The sequence below is a fragment of the Plectropomus leopardus genome, chromosome 10, assembly GCF_008729295.1.
Source record: "Plectropomus leopardus isolate mb chromosome 10, YSFRI_Pleo_2.0, whole genome shotgun sequence".
Taxonomy (NCBI): Eukaryota; Metazoa; Chordata; class Actinopteri; order Perciformes; family Serranidae; genus Plectropomus; species Plectropomus leopardus.
The window spans coordinates 8,131,396-8,153,427 of record NC_056472.1 but is presented as its reverse complement, the minus strand read 5'-3'; the positions used below and the strand labels follow the sequence as shown (position 1 = coordinate 8,153,427).

Below are 22,032 nucleotides of genomic sequence, written 5' to 3'. Positions count from 1 at the left end.
TATTTCTGATTCAGTAATTGATTTAGAAATTGAGGAAAATATTTATTTATTTTAGGGACACTTTTATTTATCAAAAAAATGTAAAATTAATCATAACTGCGAAGGAGTCAAATCAGAGAGGTACTCCTGGTGGCATTTCTGGTAAAGCTGTGGTGTTATATTGTGGTGTTTCTGGCTATAGAGTTATTGATTAATGAATGAAACACTGCAATTAGCCTTGTAGAAAGAGCCGATAGAGGATTTGTTTGATCAATCTGTTTTGGTTTGTTTTGTTTTGGGGGTTTTTCTATAGTGAACGTAAATACCAAGCAGCTATCTATACTAAAAATAATGATAATAAAAACTTTGTTTTTGCTATCTATCACAAGTTGATGTTAAAGATCTAAGACTCTTTTATGCACTCAATAGATAAATTTATCTTAAATTTTGGTCACAAATTTGGCAAAATCCATGTTAGTGAGCACTTCTCATGGCTTGCTGACTGCAGGGATGTCTAACAACTGTTGCCTTTGAACTAAATGTTCATTTCACTAAAATAAAATGTCTCAAATGTCATTTCTGTGAATTTGGCAGTACATCCAACCAGCGTCATAACAGCACAGTCGGTTACAATGACTAACTGCTGTCAGGTCAAGACTCTGAGAGCACGATGAGCATGCAGAAGCGCTCCTCTGAGATGGTTTCTAAGGGTTTGTGCAGAAATGTTTCGTTTGTGCAAAATAATCGTTGCATCAGCAGGGAGCTGGCCTTGTAGGAGCCCACACGTGGCTACATGTGGCCTGCTGTTGCGAGGCTGGTTGGATCTACTGCCAAATTTACAGAAAGGATATTGAAGACAGTATGGTAGTGAAATGAACATTCAGTCCAGGGGCCACAGCTCCTGTGGATATTCTTGCCGCTGGAACGCTCCCTTTGTTGTGTTTGAATTTTTTTGTCCAGTGTAGATTTGCTTCATCAGTGACCTGAAACATTAGTGGCCATTAGTTTTAGTCAAGGGTCAGTGTTTATGTGCCATTTATTGTGAGGGTGATTGGATTAAAAACATTGTATATCTTCATAGACATATTAGTACTCTGTCAGTTAAACCACATACTGTAGCTGAATACATCTATAATGTGGATGTTTGATTCTTTAAAAACGAGAGGGAACCATGTAGACTGTTTGTTCTAACTACAACCTAAGGTGATATACGATTCTTCCAAATCTTGCGACATGTACACGATCTTTTATTAAGCGTTAATGCCTTTTCTACCCGCTAAAGTCACTGATTGGCTGTCAGCGTCTGAATGGCTGCCTCTTAATATGCAGAGTGGAGAAAAGCATGTACGTCCAGCAGTAGGGCTCAGAAGGCAAATCGCTTCTGGCAGCCTAATTCACTGGTCATTAGAAGGGCCAAATTGAATAATGGACTCTGAGGTAAGGGCGTGCGTGTGTTTTCACGTGTGTGTGTCTGTTTGATGAGACAGCAAGGGCCATGTTGGGTGGCAGGCACTCCGTGGCCCCCTTACCTTGGCCCATCAGTTTCAATCAGGCAGCACGACAGGCACTCTCGGCGCCGCCACGACCCCTCTCCATTAGGCCACCGGCACCCACACGTGTACTCCATTACGGTGCATTACCTGGTCAGTGCCCGGAGACATCACCTGAGGAGGCAACAGAGAGGGAGCGCGAGATGAGGAAGGTTCTGACTTCACCAAAAAAAAGAAAAATTGATCCCATTTCTATTAAGATTCTTCCTCTCTCGCCTTCTTGGGGTAATCACTGGACTGCCAAAGCTTTATTGGGGAAAGTAATGGGATTGTGGGATAGCGACAGTAGCACTCACTTATCTAACCGCATACATGGACAGTTAACAATGATCCCCGGCTCGTATTCCTCCTTGTCTTTGCAGTACTGTGCAAAAATCTTAGGCCACCTTAAACTTTGTTATTTTAATAAGGTTATAATGATCATACGTACTTATTTCTTAGTAGTCTCTTTACTAAAATACAACCAGAACATGCAAATATTTCAGAATGTAACAACTCACACAGGCTAAAGTTGCAGGTATTTAGTGTGACCTTTCTTTTCACTCAGCATGTCTTCAACTGTCGTGATAGGACAATTCATGTGGTCCATGTCACGTCACAGTGCTGCTGTTTTTGTGACTGGTCACAACTTGCACACTACAACCACAAGAAGGTACGAAGAAATAGGAAGTTTTTACAGCAGTGCTGCCGTCAGAGGAACACCAAACTACAATTTTATTCCATCCCAAAGCAGCTGATCAGCAGATTAAACAAACAAACCAAAACAGAAAGCAATGACTTATTTTTAACTAATAAATAGTGGTGAATTAACCTGTTGCATTTAGATGCGCTGTGTTTGCAGCCTTGACTGTCGAGGTAAGTCTGCTGTCAGTCACAAATATGGTGCTGGGTGATTCAGAAGTGTCTTTGGCTCCCATGAATATGAGATTTATAATACTAATCTTCTGGTGTATTTACACCAGGTTGCATTCAATTCATGTCCAAAGCTCAGCATTGATTGTTTGAGCTACCTTTGTTATGGTTTGTAGGATTTTATGTTTCACAGTAAATATTGAGTCTGAAGAAGCCATTTTGTTCTGACTTACTTGGTGTTTTGCACAACTTTGCCAAAACAATAAATCTATGGTGACTTAAGACTTTTGCACAATACTGTATTTCCTATTCCACTCCCACTTTCTCAACTTGTAAGTTTCATTGCTGCATCTATTCATTCTTCACAGGTAAATCCCTGCAATCCTTTACTATTGTGCATGAAGATCATATAGATATTTAACATCTGAAATTGTTTGTACCATGCTGGCAAACGCTGTATTATGATATGCATGCTTTTAAGAAGCAGGGAAAGCAGTAAAAATGTAATCGGTTTAGCGCTTAGCAAACAGATCTAATCTGGTCCAACTAATACAAACAGCTTCCGGGTCGGATCAAAGTATAACCTGAAATTTATCAGACAAAATCTGAAATACTGAGTGTAGTCAGCAGAGTGGAAAGATAAGCCAAAGAAGTGAATACAGGAGGACGCATTAATGTCTGTTCTTTGTGTTTTTGTTGTCGCCGCAGAATGGCACACAACAAAAAATGGAAACTAAAAGCCTATTTGCTGCTTGGTTGTTTGCCATGAAAGCAAGAAATCCTCATAATCACACCAATATCAAACAAAGATCACACGAGGGGGAAAGATTTTTAAATGAGTCTGTAATCCTTTTAATTCCAGTCCCCTGGCAATTAAGCTATTCACATTAAACATCAAAAAGAGCTGCAGCGTCCCTGCTATTAAATTGTTTAATACCAAATTCTGGTGAGTTAGGTCGGCCCGATATGGCTTGAAATGTGATTTTTTTTTTTTTTTTTTAGAATCAGACGGGACTGGAATGGATTGGAGTGGTAGCGCAGCCCGGTGGGCCTATCAGTCTGTGTTAGGGCTGCTGAGAGGGCTGTCTCATAGGCGGGCTCTCCTGCACCGGCCATTTCCCATGGCCATTTGTCTCTGTCCACTTCCTTCCCCTTTCTTTTCCCCCTCTTTTTTCCTTTCATCTCCTCCTCCCCCTCATCTTCGATTCCTCATTTTGGATTCTCAGTCTTGTTCGATCTGTTTCTCCTCTCTTTACTTCGACTTTTTGTATAACCACCACAACGCTCCTGTTTTCTTTCTTTTCCAACCCGTTCCTCCTGGCAAACCAGTTGATTTTATTCTGGCAATGGAAAGTAGTCATTTACTTAATTAAACTACAAACATTTCTTTTCATAAAAGATAAGTTTAACTATTTTGTCTGTGTTTACCACCTGATTTTGTTGAATACTCAACTGTGATTGGTTAATTAAGGATTTGTGCAATTTGTTGTCTCTAATTGGAGATGCTTCAGATATTTAAATTAATTATATCGTTTTTCAGATAACTGTAGGGTTTGGGGGTTTTTTGTTCTGTTTTGTTTTTTTTGTTTTTTTTGCCTGAATTAACTTCTGAACATGGTGACTGTTCTGTTATTCTATTCTATCTGACATGATCATTATATTATCTGAGTTCTGTAGAAGTTGTTTTGTGTCAGTAGCTGTGATGGATCTGTCCAGCTAACAGTTAGTGATGGTGCATGCTGGGAGCAGTTAGCTTAATGGATTTCATGTGTTGATTTAAGAGTTAATATTTCTGTAAGTCGACTTAGAACAACCTGCACAGCTGTGTCATGGTTGTCTTCATTTTTGCTCACTTTTTTTCATGGCTGCAGCTTGTTTGCGAGCTGTATGTATTAAGCACTTCAATTTTTGTATTGAACTGAATTTACGACGGGAAGTTTTAAAGAAACAGGATTTTTACAGTAGAGATGTCATTATTTTTTTTCCCACACATTCTCCTTTTTTTGTCAACACCTGATGCCTACATTGCCCACGATGCAACTAGACATCCAGCAGTTTGGGTTGGAAATGTGGGTGTATTTTACTAGTAGCAGTTAATTCAGCCTTGAGCTGCTAACTTCATGCAGGGATGAAGTTAGCAGCTACAAAGATCTGGTAAACTTAAATCCATCCGTCTATCCCATTCTCTTGGTTGCGATATCTCAATAAATTGTTAAAACGTTTGTGCCAAATTTAAATGCAGTTTCTTCAAATTTCTGTCAATTTCTGTCTCATTCCTTTGAATGTGATATCTCAAGAACACCTTTGGGGAGTTTTCTTTTCTTTGTCTTTTTTTCCCCCCAAATTTGGCACAATCGTCCACTTGGACTCAAGGATGAACTGATTAGATTTTGGTGGGCGAAGGTCAATTTAAATTTTGGATGAATGTACACACTGAGTTAAGGATGATATCATTAGAATTTGGAGGTCAAAGATCAAGGTCAGTTTTACCTTGTGTCCTCTTGTTTTTGGCCATAATTCAAGTATTCATACGCCAATTACAGTAGAACATATGTAAAGAATCCATGTTTTTACAGACATGTATGTAAACTGTAACTGCTACTTGACTGGTTTGCAGAGGCATCACATTGTGAGACAGTAATTCTAGTTCTTTGTTTGTTTGTAGTCTTCAGACCCGACTGATGGTGGTAATGGTGATGTGACAGATTTCATTCAGCTCCCTCTGGAACAACAAAAGACTGTACAACATTATTTCCACATATTGGCACTCCCCCAGACCTGCGAACAGACTTTGATGTGTAAATTGGTGGAGTTCTGCTTCTGTCTTGCCTACAAAGCTCTGATTGATCAACTGTTTGTCAAGTAAACAGCCATCAGTGAGCACAAAAAGAAATTCAAAAGTCAGAAACTGGGTTGTTATTTCCATATATCTAATTCATTATAAAAGGCCAGACTGCTGAAGCATCGTTAAGAACCTAATAATCAGTTTATTTGTTGTTGGTTTTTTTTATTTTTTTTTTTGTCTATTTTGTTTTGTTTCCTTTTTTATCAAACACCTGGGGCCAGATAAAAGACACAACATTATATACGAAACACAAGAACTCTCTAGTCAATACACAAATACATCAAACAGTGAACTCAGCTCAGTAAATCAATACCTTCAAACAAGCAAGGAATACAAAGTGACTCCTCCTCTGATAAATAAACCACTTTTTTATTAGATACTCTTTGCCACCTGAAAGGCCATAAAATGCAGAAATGTGACCCCAATATCAGAACCAGGGATGAAAATGTCAGGAGTTCAGGCCTGAGTCAAAAAACATAGCAAAAATAATTCATAGCATTGTTTTGCACTCTGATTTGAATTCCATACAGTATGAGTAGGTTTGAGAGAAATAGCATATTTTCTCAACTAGCTTTCAAATATTTCCCTGCGATAGCCTCATGCCAGACAACAACACGGTTATCTAATCTTCCTGACATTCACTTTACTGTGTGTCAAACTCCACACCAACAGCACAGCGTAAAACAGACCATATAAAGCCATCACAGGCAGATGTTTGCCTCTGGTTTCCTTGGAGGTAGAAGTTGTTGGTCCTTACGTCATTTTCCAAGCGATGTCTGTTGTGCTGCGTTTCTCATTTGAAATAGAGTGGAATAAAGTAGATGATGAATAGGGTGACTGGGAGACTGAGCGTGGATGGTTGGCGGTTTGTGATTGAGCTTTTTTTTTCATCTTGTCTGGCTACTTCTGTGTGTGTGTCCATATAAAGTGTTAATTCCCACCCTTATGCGTGTCACTGATGTCGGCCGTCTATGGAGTGTCGCGCCCAGAGGCTGAGCAGCCAGTCGTTCTGGCCTTGATGGACACAGGAAGTGAGGGCAGCCATTTAGCAGCAGCCTCCCTCTCTGGCCCCACCAGACCTGCTCAGTCTCCCAGGCACCCTATTCCTCATCTACTTTATTTGTCTTTCTCCTTTCACTCTCCCGTGAACCTTGACTCTGCCAGCCTTCTGAAATGCAATCTCCATAGCCACTCACTCTGATGATTTATGATCACACCTGAAGCCAGCCTAAGAACTTTGTGTGTGTGTGTGTGTGTGTAAAGAAAGAAATAGTAAAAAGGTGTGTAGGTTTAAAGAAACAAAAGATGGAAAATGCATGAGGGAGTTTTCAGCTCCGAGCAGAATGCTAAAATTTGATTTACAGCTTCTTATGCACACATAGCGGAGAATGGTGGATAGCATGTTGCAGACAGAGGTGTTAGTGTGTGTTCCTCGTGTGCAGGGACGCCATTATTCCGCGCCTGGCCTTTAAGACTTGCCTTGTCCCTGTCTTTCTCCTTTCACTCTCCCGTGAACCTTGACTCTGCCAGCCTTCTGAAATGCAATCTCCCATAAAACCCATCAAATAAAAAATTCATATTGATACTCTGCCTCTGCTTTCTCCACCTTTTCCCTTCTCTCACCATCAGCGCTCCATGATGATAAACGACCGACTGTCAGATATTAAAGTCTGGAGCACAATAAAAGACCGATTCTCTCCCATTTCCACACCTCCACGTCCCTGCAGCTCACTTTTCTCAGTTTTGACAAATTTCCATGTTTTGGGGAAATATAAGTCCATTACATTTGCATTGTGGGCATTCAGCCGAGCTTTTCAGCCAGAGTTGGATACTGAAAGTGCAACAGTTAATGAGCTAGTTTGTTAACAGCCTTCACATTTAACATCCATTCAGTAAGAGTGTAAACAAGTAGTTTTATACATATTTTTAGAGTAAAACATTCTACAGTTTGCGTTTCTCAAATGTGAGGATTTGCTGTTTTATGTCATGTATTACAGTGAATTTAAACTTAATGCCGAATTAACCTTTTAACTCTGCAGTAGAAATGGTCCATCAGTGTCAACATTAATATTTTTGCTTATAAGGGCATTATATCTTTAAATGCTTTATATCTCTAAAAAAAGTTATTGAGGTCAATAAGTCATTATAATTGATAAAAGTATTAAAATGGTTTCATTAAAAAAGTTCGAAGAGAAAGTCTGACATGTTTTTCATCAGATTAAAAATAACAATTATATTAGAAACACAAAATATATTGATCCAAAATATTTTTAATTGTGGGAAATTAAACAAAATTTCTTATCTACTGACTAGGGCAGTACCCAACTTAGACTTATGTCAGTGGAATCAGATTTGGCAGTTCAATTCAAATATTTGACGATTTTTTTCGTCAGTTCCTCTCTCTCTCTCTTCCTCTGTCCCAAACTCCTCTGTGCTGCAGCTGCTTGAATCAAGGAGTAGGGTGAAAGTCAAGAGTGCTTACTCTGCAGCAAAATCTGGAGACTAAAAATGTCCCCAGAAGGACAACCACACTGACTAGCAAAAAAAAAAGACTCAACTTGACGCTAACTCAGTCAACTGAGGGGTCTGATGATCGATGATTTGAATGTTGGACTTGTTTGACTTTGTGGAAATATGCTCAAATGTCATGAGAAGAGTGCAGATGTGTTTTGGTAGATTCATCTTTCATTCCTCTGCATGTTTTTGCATGGTTTTGCACCATATGTAACGTAGTGCAGTGCCTTAATCCGGTGCGGACAGCATAATGATGGGGAAGACAAACGTCTTAGCTTGTAGTTATGTAGTTAGCAAATGTAGTTATTGTGTTTTTGTTTTAAATTGATATACAGCATATAGAGGGATTATGCAAACAACAAATGGCCATCCACGGTCCATTTTTAAAGGGTTAAAAAACTTTGGGTTTTGGTCAGACAAAACAGGTAATTTGAAGACCTCACTTTGTGCTCTAGAAAATTATGATTTCCACTCTTTTCTAATGTTTTATGAAGAAAAATGTAAATAGAGTTTTAAAGAAAAGCAGATTAATAGATAATCAACATAATTGCTGGTCGCAGCCCCACTTCAAAAAAATCTCAAATAAAATTCAAGTTGTCATGTGTTGGAGTTTTGTGACACTTTTTGTGAGATAAATCACACACACCAAGACGAAATCTTAGCCATGCGCCTCTGAATTAGCTGTGCCGTAGGGGCTCGAGTGCCAGTGTGTGTGCAAGGGCAGTGGCCATTTTTTCCATCTTAACCCCCAGCTGAGCCTCTGTACTGGTCCATTACCCAGCGAGTGCTGGCACTCTGCTGCCAACCACGATACCACCCCAGAGAGCCCGTCAGCCCGAGCGGACAGTTAAGCAGACTCTTGCCCGGGCAAGTCCTCTGCTGTAAATGAGTAACGACTTGAAGCTCTGAATGTTATGATGACTTTGTCTTTAAAACGTTCTCTCCTTTTAATGTTATATATATATACAGTTTTTGCATAGCTTAATTTATATTCTAATATTTTAAACATAAAACCAAACAATCAAAAGAGTAATGACAAGTTCAGCTCACATTTAGTTTAAATGATATCACCTAAGTTCATCTGTTTTGCATTCATAAATGTTTAATAGATGGTCTGTAATACACAATAATGTAGGTTTATGCAGCTATAAATATACATTCTTCTTTCTAGGGTACTGTATTTGTGAAGTTATTATTACTCCTATGCCTCCACTTATGGCTACCCACAGGAGTTACAAATAATCACATTAATGAACACTTCTATCTGCTTACAGTTACATTATAGTTTGTGTTAAACCATTTATTACAGTAACATACTGCATAAAAATTGTAGTTGTGTTGCCAGGATACATATAAAAGTATTAACTGAAGCATATAAACAGCTGTCTTATGATAAAATGACTATTGATAACAAAGTCAACATTGTCAATCATTATCTTGTTTGAAACTAGTGCCACATCATCAAAATGAAATCCAACATCATCAACAACCAACAAACATGGAATAAGAAACTGTTTCATGGCTGAGGAAGGAAAGCTCTGTTCAAGGACTCTCTGTAATTCAGGAATTGCAAACTCTCAGAAAATGACAATTAAAAAGACTGCAGTAAATAAATTGGTGAAATGACTAAACATGAATTAAAAAGGGTATTTATTTTCTTTCATAAAAGCGGCTACTCAAAGGTTTTTTTATAACTAAATGCCAAGTCAGATTCAGCCGTCCGTTTATTTAGTTGAACCTTCATAGGTTATTCATTCACATGGACTCTGTCTACCACTCCTTTGATCTGAAAATACTGGGTTTTTTTTTTATTTGATTTTAGAACAAGGGTTAGCAATGCTAAATACCTCAAACATGCTCCATGATATTTTTGTTAATTTGCTGAGTTCATAACCAAATTAATTATAGGACACAAACACAATTTCAAATTGTTTTTTCTTTTTCACTGAAAATTCCCCCATTTTGTCAAACCCTCAGCCTGGATTGAGCTTTCAGAAAGTTATTTTGAAATAAATTTTAGCCTTTCATGTTTTAATAATATGTTATTATACCTCTGACGCGATAATTGTGGCTGGAGGCATTTTACATCGTACATCCCATTCTTGTGAACATGATATCTCAAGAATGCTTTGAGGAAATTTCTTCAACGTTGGTAAAATAATCCACTCAGGCTCAAAAATGAACTGATTACATTTTAGTGGTCATAGGCCATAGGTCAAAGTTTCTGTGACCTTGCATCCATCTCATGCTTGTGAATGTGATATCTCAAGAGTACCTTGAAGGAATTTCTTCAAATTTACGTTCACGTAGACCCAACAGTAGAATATTGTGGTTAAAGGTTAAGGTCACTGTGACCTTGCATCTGTCTCATTTCTAGTTTTACATTGCAAACATTTGGGTCAAGCTGTAATTTAAATTCACAAAGAAAAAAATATGTGATTTCAATAAAAAAATGTTAATTAATAATATAATAACTACTTATATACCAGTCTGGCATAAGGTATTATCACTTCTGTTATGAAAGCTGTTTTTTAGAGCAAAGACATTAGGATTTGACACATCAATTACTGAGCACCCATGCGATATGATATTCAGCCATATGCAATAAATAAACAAACATATAACTCACATGCATTAATTAAATATCATCACTGAAACACAGTGAGTTATTAGTTTTTTTCCTTTTATCGTTTTCATTAGGACATATTGATATGACAAAAGACAATAGTCATGAGTTACAGAATCGTCTTCGTTAAAGCGTAAATGCAAATTTTGAGCTGATTTACAGAACAAGGCATGTTAGGAAATCATTCAGGTCAACAATGACTCTGGCTACAGTGTGATTCCTGGGAAAGAGGGATTTTTTGTTTTTGCTCGAGCAGCATGGAGAGGAACATTAAGATCACAGTGATATGTATGTATATGGCTGTGTTTGTGCAGCGAGGCATGCTGGGTTTTTCTCCGTTGCTGCTTTTGACGGGAGCTAAGCAGGAGCTGTTTTTAGAGTCTGCCGTAGTCCTGTCAACACAGCAGCACATCAAGCTTGTGAAAGTTTGAAGGAGGAGGCTGTTGTCTGCTAATATGCTGTTAATGTAGTCTGGGCGACAGTAGTAGATTCCCTCGCTGGGCCGAGGCGTTAAGTGGTGTCATTGACGCTCTTTGTCGACGATCCAGACTGAAAAATGATGGAAGGCAAAAAGTGCCAATTGAGCTGCACACAAGTCATTTCATCCAGAAAAATAAGACATAAAAGGTTTATTTTCATCAGAGTTGAGTTAAATGGGTGTGCTGGGTATGCCAAGCATGCAGTGCATTTGTGGCCTTTTCTTAAAACAAGTTTATTTTCAGTGACAGCAGACCCCACATAGCTTGAGTGAATGGTAAAAGACTAAAGTTAAAGCAAATTACTGTTGAAGTTCCTTCCCCAGCATCTGTGTAATCACACCAAAGAGCAAAGCTTTTTCATCAGATGACTGGAGTTTACAGTCAGACCAGTTAGAGGCTATCATCTTGTCAAGGGACCAATTAGATGTCATCATTCCATCAGCGGGCCAATCGCTGTGCTATCACTGATACAAATTACAACCCTGTCGACTTGTGTCCTTTCGGTGGTATTGCCTGGTATAAGCGCAATATTTTGTCTTTTATACATTTCTGCACAACTTGCCTCAGCTATTGCTTATACAGGTCACATAAAGGCAGATGCATTATGTGCTGAATTCGTCTTAATTACATAAATGTAAAACACAAGTTGGTAAAAATTGGATGGCATTTTTCTGAAGTATGGATGAAACTGGACACATCCTCTTCTCTGCAAAGAAAATCAGCATTGTTAGGTGGTAGCTGTGCTGCTGAGGGAAAGAGAAAGACAACTTACAGCCAAGCTTTTTTTCATTAGTGGAATACATGTGATATAAAATCAGGCTTGACAAAGGTAATTGTACTGACCTAATGTCATTTTAAACACATGGCGTGTCAAAATTTCGGAAAAGAGAATAATTTAAAGGCTGCTCAGAGAATAAGCAGGAAAAACGTGGAAAAGTTATTGTCAAGAAAAGTGCAACTGCGCAAGTTAGTGAAGGACATGAGCCAGAGTTAAGGAGTTAACATAGACTGTATAAATAATGGACCTAGCTATCGTCATGTCATCCATTGGTGTGTGGACTGCCTCTTTGAAGCCTTGAGTTTGGCATTTCAGGCATCGCCATCTTGGTGTTTTGGAGCCAGAGGTGACCCTAAATGGTTGAGAGGGTGGCGCTATGGAGCAGTGAGGGGTGGATCTGACTGAGAGATTGGGAACACTATGGCAGACAGTGCCTCACTCAGAGCAGCCAAGCACCTTCTTAAAATTAAAAGCGTCAAGTTATGTAAAAAGACCAGGCTGTAAACATGTTTATTCCTAATGTAAAGTCGAACATTTTAACATAAGGGTCTCAGGGGGATTGACTCGTTTTTTTGGAACCAGCCTCAAATGGCCATTTAATGAACTGTAGTTTTTGGCACTATTGCATTGGCTTCACTTTACAAATTCGGAGGTTGATGCTTAGGTGTAAAAGTACATCATTAAGATTAACCATTTGAGGCTACACAGTAAATTACACAAAGATGTATATAAAATCCATGAACAGGCTCAAGCTATTTCATGTGATGAAAGCCAGAACACCAAACTACCAGTGACAGCAGCAAGTAGTGACGCACCAACCTGGATTGAATGAAACCGGCTTCACAAATCCAGGCTGACGGGCCACCAAATAAAAAGGCTGAATGTAGAGAGAAACCTAGAATCTAAAGCAATATGGGACACGGAAAAGAGGCACCGCCTTATTCGGTACACACTCTTAAAAAGCTTGAGACGTGTTTCTGACCTGACTAAGGGGAAGCTTTTCCAGAGCTGTCCGTTACCATTTGCAGTGAAAGGTCAGTTAGATAAGATAGTACAGAGATAAGGAAAAAGCAGGCATTACTTTATGAGTAAAGGCAAAGAGCATCCCAAATAATCCTGTTATGACTCTGGATGCTGTAAGAATTCAGCTAACTATGGATCCAGTACCTTTTGCAGTTCAGATGACAACTTTCCCCTAATGCTGCTACAATGTCAATGCATTTGGAACCTTTGCACCAGTGGACCTTTCAATTCCATGTTTTGTTTTGTTTTTGGTGTGTTTGGTTGTTGTTGTTTTTTTTGGGGGGAGGGAGGGGGGGGGGGGACCTGTAAAATGGCTTTTTTTTTTTTTTTTTTTTTTATACATCGCCACAAATTAGCCTAAATTTGGTACCACTGGATTCCTTGGGTCCTCTAGTTTGATATGATACTGGTATCATTGCTCTTGCTTTAAAACTCAGCCTGTTAAACATGGGATTTTATTTATTTTTTCTTTTTTTTGCTCCACTTTGCATGGCAACTTACCCTTCTAGTGTTTGCTTACAGCTCGTAATCCAGTTGCAGAGGGTGCTACTTATGTGATATTTCTGGCATGCCAAATAGATTTTTCCGTTTTCAATTATTTTGAATTATTAAAGGTTATCCCTTCATGCAAGAAAGATTATTTAATTATTTATGCTTTTGACTTTCAGTGTTTATTTCAGGTCTGAAGTTGGTCAGAAATGATTTTGATGGAGAATCTGACTTCCTACACTCGCCTTCACAGGCAGTTTGTTTTCGACAGCGTGAACCCCACGGCCTGCCAAGGGCAGACCTTTCCACTGCTTTCTGTTTTACTGGAGATAATGATTCTCTTTTACTTGAAATAAGATTGCATTTTCTATCTCTCTCGTCCTCCATTCTTCCCTCACCTTTACCTTTCCATCCCTCGCTCCACCCCCCCACCCCCTCACCCGTCAGTTAGCCGCTGCTGGTGCTCCCTCCACGGTGGCGATACTCTATCGCTCCGTCACAGCGCAAGCGAGGGATGAGAGACAAATCAAAACCACCTTATTTCCCCTCAGTCCCTCTCACCGTGCCAGATTGAATTTGAGGTTTTTCATCTTCTTTCTCATCTTTCTCCTCTCCCTGCCTCCCTTGGCGTCCACTCAGAATTACCTGGAACCAAGCCGTCTCACAACTTGATGACGCAGTATCATATATGCATTTGGAGGGAGATAGTCGTCAGCCTTCGCCATCGCTTATTTTGACTCACTTTGAATTCACGGCTTCAGTCGTGTGTTTTAAAACGGTCAATACCGAAATCTATCAAAGATTGCCACGCATGCAAATGTCCAAATTAGTTTTGCAGGCTTTAATGTCCAAAATTGGCAGATCTTGAAAGAAAAAAATGCTGAAGCGTCCATCAGAAAACATCTCTCTTTGAAGTTCAGTTTCCCCACTTTTCTTTAGAAATTTTGTTGGCTTGTGGTTTAACTTTGTTATATATCCTCTTATTGCCAAACGAAGACCATGGCATGCCTCTAGATCACAACTGTTTAATAGCACAACAAATTCTCATCAAGGGTAAGCATTAGGTTGCTGTCAGTCCATTTTGCTATCACCAGTACTGGAAAAATTTAGTTCAGACTTTGCAGACATTCCAGTATAACCTTAGAATACATACCTTTGCTCCAGTATACATACATACAGTTCACAAAACCCACATTTTGTTTGCTTCTGGAATCATTTACCAGCTGTTTTAACAAAGCAGCTTTGAATAGTTTTGTTTTTTAAAATACCTTCAGGAAAATAAAGTAATGGCCCCTATTAAAGCAAATATTACTGCCTTTTAAACCCAGTACTGTAGGTTTAAGTGTAGGCAATGTATAATTTCTCTACTTTATCAGTGATCACTCAATTGATATATTTTCTACAGACTCAGGCTGAGATGACTATATATTTGCATTCAGTGTTTTGCTGAATTTGATTTGGATTGACTTTTTCAAAGAGATTGATACACACACCCACACCACCAGACCGAGCACATGCATGGCCCTACACGAGCGGCCCTAACCCTAACCTCAACCATAAACAGCTATATTTCTTTTACAGCTGGGTGAGACTGTGGGAGCTTTAACATTTTGAATGAGAACTGAAACTTTTTTTATCTCATTTAATTTTTAATTTTTTTTTTTACCGTTCACAGTAACCCTGTGCCTGTGTCCCTTGTAGCACTCAGTTAGAACGCTGCTTATTACATTGGGCCACTTATTCAATCAAATCAACACTCATCATAAGACCCTTCTTTAAAAAGAAATCATTTTTATTATGAACTGTTGTTTATTTATTTTTTTCTTAAATTAATTGTTTTTATTGATTGTCGCATTCATGTCCACCACAGGTGTCTTTTTTTTAACAGCTAAGTGAGAGACCGTTGGAGCTTTTATAATTTTAATATAAACCAAAGCTGCCGCTGCCTCGCCTTTGTCGCTGGTGCTTTTAAACCTCTATTCTTATAGGCCAGACTTTATTTTTACACACCTATAATGACATGGTAAAGAACAGATCATTCCCCACGTGTTTTACACTTTTCACCGTTCCTTTTATGATCCTGTCATACATTTTAGACATATATAAAGGCTGCACAAAGATTTTGAAATCAATGTAAGAGATGGTATGTATAAAAGTTTATTAAAAAAAAAAACTCCATTCTTATCTAATTTCACTCCTTAAAAAAAGGGTTTTTTTAAGGAGTTTTTAAGGCCAATGCCCATCGTAGCACTGCGTTTAAACCCAGACCTTACTCTCAGCACCTTAGCTAACAAACAATAATAATACTTAACCAACAATTTAAAAAATGGTATGTGCAATGTGGTTTTTGCCTTTTCAATTTTCTCTGATTCACGTGCTCTCTCTGTACATTCCACCATTACACTCATGTTCAATTTTTTTTTTTTTGTCAATTCTTTTTTGTTGACGTTTAAAACAGTACCGATGTGTCCTTATAATCACGTGTCTACTTCTCTGAGAAGTTGCAGTACACCGATTCTTCTATTGGCACTGGTGCATTTAAATTAAACATCAAATTAATCTCACTCAGCACAAAAAAATGAGCTTTCAGTTTCATAAAAATACAGTGACCATATTTTTCTTTTTTTTCTCTCTTTCTACAGCGAGTGCCCTTTAGGACTGCTTTTCAAAACACACAGACACGTACACCAACGTGCACGCTCATATGCTCATTTCACAAATTCTTTGTCGTGCTCTCCCCGCTGATTGCACCTGATTTTAGGAATAGTTACAGATTTATAACCACGGCGGTCTCATCTGAAAATCAAAACTGACAGGCGCATTTGCATTGCGTGCTGATTAAACTACACAGCAGTGTGTGTTGGGGGAGCTGTGAAGGAGTATGTGAATAAAAGCACGGCCTTGTTTAATATTTAGTTTTACTCTGAAAATTCTTTTATTTTTATCCACTCTTGCCCACATCGAGCCACACCAAGGACACAAATAGGCTTTATTTGAAAGTGAAAAATCACTATAGGATGTTAAAACGATCTATATTTATCTAGAAATTTAATAATGTAACATGAAATCATACGGAGTCCTGCACTGTAAGTAGTGCAACTAGTGTTGCGTGCAGTGATGGTGCTTCTGAGTTGCTGGATGAGTGTGTGGGGGCCGGGGGGCACCTGGCTCCTGCTACCTGAGAAAAATGACTCTCATCTTCCACTCTGTTGGACCTACTCCCACCCATCCTCCCTACACCCCACCTTTTCATTTTCAATTATGGGTTGGAATATGAATCTTTAATAGGATGATAATTGTGCTAGCATATTTGCTGTCACCCACCATTAGCCCAGATTAATTAGCCCATTTAGTTTAGCTTAAGAAAGTGTCTGGCTGAGGAATGGGGCCACTGATGGAAGACGGGCGGAGAGAGAGTAGAATCAGCACAATCTGTTCTATATCATAATGCCATCTTTCTCCTGCTTTCTCTCTGTCTCTTTGTGTCGTTCGGCCCTCTGCTCTTTGCTGCTTTAACTCGCTCTTTCTCTCATCTAACTTACTCTGTTAGTCTGTTTCATCAGTCTGCACTCATCCACCCTGCTCTCAGCACTTTTTTTTTTGTCGCACCATGACTTTTCAAGTGGTTGGTGGGGGAGACTGATGGTGGAAGTCATGCAGTTGAAACTTTATCACAACAGTTAATTCTGTAATTAGCAGAAAAGTATGAGCCAGTGGTTCTCCAAGTGAGCCCCGTCTTTAAAAGAATCATTTTTAAGATCATTAAATTGAGGACAGGTAGGCTGAGGTGATTATTGAAAGTAAGCCTCGCGGTTGGCACGAATCATCAATGAATTTATGATTTAAAAACCTTATTATGAGTTAAATAAATTTCATGTTTAGGTTTTGTTGTCGTAGTGTCAGCTAATTTGCTGTTCTCAAGTTGCACTGTGTGTAATGTGAGTGTCTGGTTTTGACATAGTGGAACAGAAAATACGTTATCTCCAGTTCTGCATCAGTGTTGATCTATTTTCTTTCCATTTCTATAGTGAGTCTAACAATGTTGTTAGTGCTCCATGAAGCAGTTTGTAAGCCAGTTTAAGTAAATGTGTGTAATAATTTAGATTTTTTTTTTTTTTCAGAATTAGTATGATTTATTCCTACCGTGCCCAAGTACGGTTGCCACCCACTCACTGCTCAGCTTTCACATGAGTAATATTGTTCCGTACAAGAGAACTCTCGCATGATCACCCACAAGGCGTATGTGAAATTTGTTTATTTCGTCAATGTAGAAAGGAGCTTGCAAGATCCCAAAGCCAATGGATTGAATCTTCACATTATGCCCACTATTTAGGCGTGCAAGTAACAGGTTTCATCTCAATACAGTGTAATTGAAGACATACAGAGGAATATATTGACAGAATAATTCACTTTTAAAACACAAAAAAGAGAGTTTTAAAACAACTAATAAAAGCAGGTTAACGCGCAGTTTTCTGTTTTAGATTGTAGCATTTTTCAGTTTTGATTTTATTTGCTGCAAATGTTTTAGATGACTCGTACTGCTTTCATTAATGTTTTCTCATTAATACATCTCTACGCTTACTGCCCAGTACCAAACAGCGGACACAGAAAATTATATAGCGATATGTTTAGGCAGTATCTCAATACAGGACATACAGTATATCTCAATATTTTTAAATCTCCTCCAAAGCACTGCATTAATGCTAGCACTTGGAGACAGAATTGAACATCAACTTTTTTTTTTTTTTTTAACCAAATCCCCTCTTCGATGTGACAGTATTGTGGAAATAACTATTGGTACTTTATACTGACCAAAAGCTTCAAGGTGGCTAACTTGTTTGATGCTTTGCTTTTGTAATGAACTATTTGCTGCTTTGGATTTAACCATATACATGTAAAAAGGGCAAAACAGAGTCAGTTGCAGAACACTGGGAAAAAAAAAACATGTATACCCTCAGAGATGGTTGTTCATTGCGAACATTTCAAATTCCAGGAAATCATTTGATTCTGTGTTAGTGCGAAAAATATTGCTTAATGGAGCTTTAATCACACTCTCCACCTTGGGATAAGTCGTGTGTGTATGTGTGTGCGGTAATGGAGTAACTTGGCCATGTCACTAGCTGTATATCTCTCAGCAGGCAGTGGGAAATGAGGTCTAATCGGAGGGATATTAAAGTCACAATAGACTGCTCCTGCTATTAAGGCCTGTCAGCCCTGGCCTCCTCTCTCACCTTGATATCTCTCAGTCTCTGAATATTTATATGCCTACCTCACGGGCTACTTACGCAGTGCAATATGTGCATTTTTTTTGTGTGTGCGTGCTGGAGCATCAAGAAATTTATCATCACTGTAGCCACTCAAGGTCTTTGAATGTGTTTATATGCATGTGTGTCACTCTGTCCAGCACTCACGCAGTCCACCTTTGTGTCCTCTGATACCCAGGTGCAGTGGGGGCCAGGCTGCTCTCCGGTCAGAACAAACCCGTGACCATGGATGTGGATGAGGAGGAGAATATGAGTGAGTCGACTCTGATTTTTCTCTTTTTTCAGTCTGTCTGTCTTCCTGTCCGAGCAATAGCTGGTCTCTACTCTTAAATGTCTGCCCGTATTTTCGTTTTCCTCCTTTTTGTATGCCCGCATGTCTTCCCCCGTATGTCCTCCTGTCCTTCTCTGATGTGTAATCAGTGTTAACACATTTTGCTCACCTATATTGCATAAATATCAGCATAGTGCCATAGTGCTATCATGAGTTGCAATCTGATTTAGCTTTGTTAGTTCTGTTTGCACCGTTAGCAGTGTCTGCGCCAATGTGACAGGAAATAACTCATATTGTAACTCTAACTCTGTACTCGTCATTCAAAAAGGAAAACCAAAAGACCAACAGAATGAATTCAATGTGGCCAGTTAGCACATTAACAATTTGGAATGTCAATTTCTAATCATTAACGATCAAGAATATTTTCAACTGGTTACAGACGTGGGTCTATAGGTTAATTTTGGTGCATTCCACCCCACCGGGGTCTGGCAAGCCCCCAGGAAGTGCACCAGGCTTTAAAGCAAATTCCGCATAGTGGCCAAAAGTGGAATTACACCACCCAGGTCGGTCACCTGATGCCATGAGGCCCACGAAGACTTTTTCCCATTGACTTACATTGTGAAAAAGACATCTGTTTATCAGTGGATTCATTTTTGTGAGCGTCAACACCTTTGCAAAATTACTAATTTCACTATCAAGATTTAATCCATTCTGTTTTATAACATTTGGAAAGTCTAAAAGAGCCGCAAGATTAAATAATTTGATCACCATTCAAGCTAGCGCAGCCCTGAACCAGAAGTCAGTCGCTCCACCACGGAAGTCTCTAGTTCTCGTGCTCTTTGGGCCCCATAATGCGGATGATCCGGTTACTTTCAGACAGCGAAAATAGAGCATTTTTTGCTCCATGCACTACTGAGCAGCTCTCATAGGAATGAACAGGCCCTACATCCATGGCTGTATCCAAGTTTTCTTAATACATTTAATGCATACATTTCTTAATTAGCTAGCAAGCTGTGGCGCAAGTACCACTAATAACGCCAATCTGTCGCAACAGCATTGCTGTGAAAACATTGTGCCCCATCTCTGGTCTCGCCCCAGCTCAATTTTTAGCTGTAACACTCTTAGCATCGTTGACTACTGTTAGCTCTCTTACTACTGTTAGACTGTAAGCACAGGTAATGGTGCTAACATTGTTAACAATACTCAAAGGGTTTTGCATCTCAAAATGAAGCCCCTCTCTAACCAGGGTGACCTGGGGGACACGAGAGGGTGCTCACTATGTTGCCGCAGCATCATTACCCGTGTTAACTGCAAATGAGCAGCACTGCTAGCTAGACCCAACCCGACTGATGTGGAGACCAGAGGGAGGGCAGTGGGACTGTGTGTCTGCATGTTAATGCAGCTGGCTGGCTGTCAGCATAGCAGACTGAAAATAAAATAAAAACTCAAGACATATAGAGTGGAACAAAACTTTGAAATTTCACTAAATTTAAATGGATAGTGCTTTGAAATGAGTCTTTGGAGTGACGAGTGGCGGACTAAAAGGAAAGGGCCTTTTTTTCACATGATTATTTTAATAGGGTTTTGTTGTTGTTTTTTTTAATTAACCAATTGGTTAGTGTCAGGTTATTGACAAAATGAAGCAAAACCAAAATCCCTAGTTGTGTTGCTAATTACATTTCAGTAATTGCTCCTCCATGAGCATGATGGGCTATCATATGTCCTTACCTGAACTTAGACACAGAGTAGTGCATACATACACAAATACACACGGCTGATTTGACAGAAACTTTTTAAGGAAGTACTAATCATTACATCTGAGAGGCTTCAGGTCATATTACAGATTCCCTCTACCTCCATTCCTCTCCTAAGAAAATCCTCTCCTCTCCGTCTTATTTAACTTTAATTAGACTTTTTGGTTTGAACTCAGTAACTGAGGCTCAGGAGGCACGGAAAGACATGATTGAATGTGTTTCCTCTCACCTTAGCGATTCTGAACTCGCATTCAAAGAGAGCTGTCATCCTCGCAGCGCCCTAACCTGCAATACAAATGAACAGTTCCCATTGTAGTGTCATACTCGCTGTTTTTGCTCTGAGAAGAAGTATGTTGTTACGTGTTAAGTCAAATAAGCAGAGTTACAAAATGGTCTTTGTTGTTTTTCAAAGCTTCTGAAGCGTCTTTCTTACATTTTTACTGCCAGTCAAAATATATATTTGAAGATAAAACACAGTCCAAGCTCACACAAGCCTACTTCTTTAATACCAAGGGAAACGCCAGAGGAAAACATGAAAGAATGTTTTAACTTTTATGTGACAACCTCTGCAGTTCTTGAAATTCTTTTAATCACATGAATCATCCCAAAATCAAAAGCCCAACAAACAAGTTAAAATGAAGTTGTGATAAGAGACTTTTTTCCTGCATTATTTGGTTCATGCAAGCCTCATAGGGAAATGAGGCTCTGACACATCCAGCCATTCAAGATGTGTAGTCTTTGCAGAAGTAATGGGGGCTGATTACACAGACGCTGATGTGCATGATAACGACCACAATTGCATGTGTGTGCCATAATTCAGTGCATGGTGTCGTGGCTGCTGCTCTTTGGCTTTTGTCCTCTGATCTGGTTACTACTGGATATCCATCATGCTGCAAAAAGTTATTCAACTAAAATGAAGATAATCAATTTTGACCCAGTAGAGAGGTTTAAATGTGTCGAATAATACATTTTGTAACGGAGGGAGGAAGCTCCAGTTTTCTTTTTTGTTTTTTATTTCTGTGTGCCATTATATTCACCATGTTTATCTGTGCAGCATGCTACAGTTTTCAGTGTGTGATTCAAGTTTTTGATTGGCTAACTAGTCCCTATAACCCACAAATGTAACTGCCGCTACTAAGTTCCCTCTATACGCGGGCTTTGCATGTTTACACAGAACCAAACGACAGCAGCAGTATCATGCCGCTTCAGTTTGTGATTTTAGATAGGATGCTGGAATCAGGAAATTAAAATAAGTGTGACAGGTGTGACATGTAGCACAACAGCGTTTGCCTCTGATGTGACATTTAACATACATGCCAGCAGCACTTAATAAACAATTGCAATTAAGGATGCACGATAATTTCGGCACAGCATTGCTGTGGTCAGCTATTGGCTTTAAAATAAAGTATCAGAATTTTTTTTATTATTATTATTTTGACATAGTGAACATGTTCAAAACATCAACCCAAACTTTAAGTGTTTATCTTATTTTTCACAATGAATGCATATTAATTACATTGAGAAGCATTGTATTTCATGTCGAGTATGCATAATACGATGTTTACTCCATTATAGAGGAGACGTGATGATCACTGAAGTTAGGTGGGG

At 39.0% G+C, this 22,032-nt stretch overlaps 1 protein-coding gene across 2 annotated transcripts in view; it reads left to right on the top strand.

The window, feature by feature from the left end:
- Positions 1–22,032, top strand: part of adarb1b (adenosine deaminase RNA specific B1b) — a 53,951-nt gene that overhangs the window by 11,719 nt on the left and 20,200 nt on the right. The window contains exon 2 of one of the 2 annotated variants that reach the window (XM_042494846.1): positions 18,578–18,652. In XM_042494846.1, the coding sequence (XP_042350780.1) occupies positions 18,625–18,652 (28 nt within the window). In that variant the 5' untranslated portion in view covers positions 18,578–18,624. Of the gene's footprint in view, positions 1–18,575; positions 18,653–22,032 lie in introns of those variants that run through there. The other variant, XM_042494845.1, reaches the window with a different exon arrangement.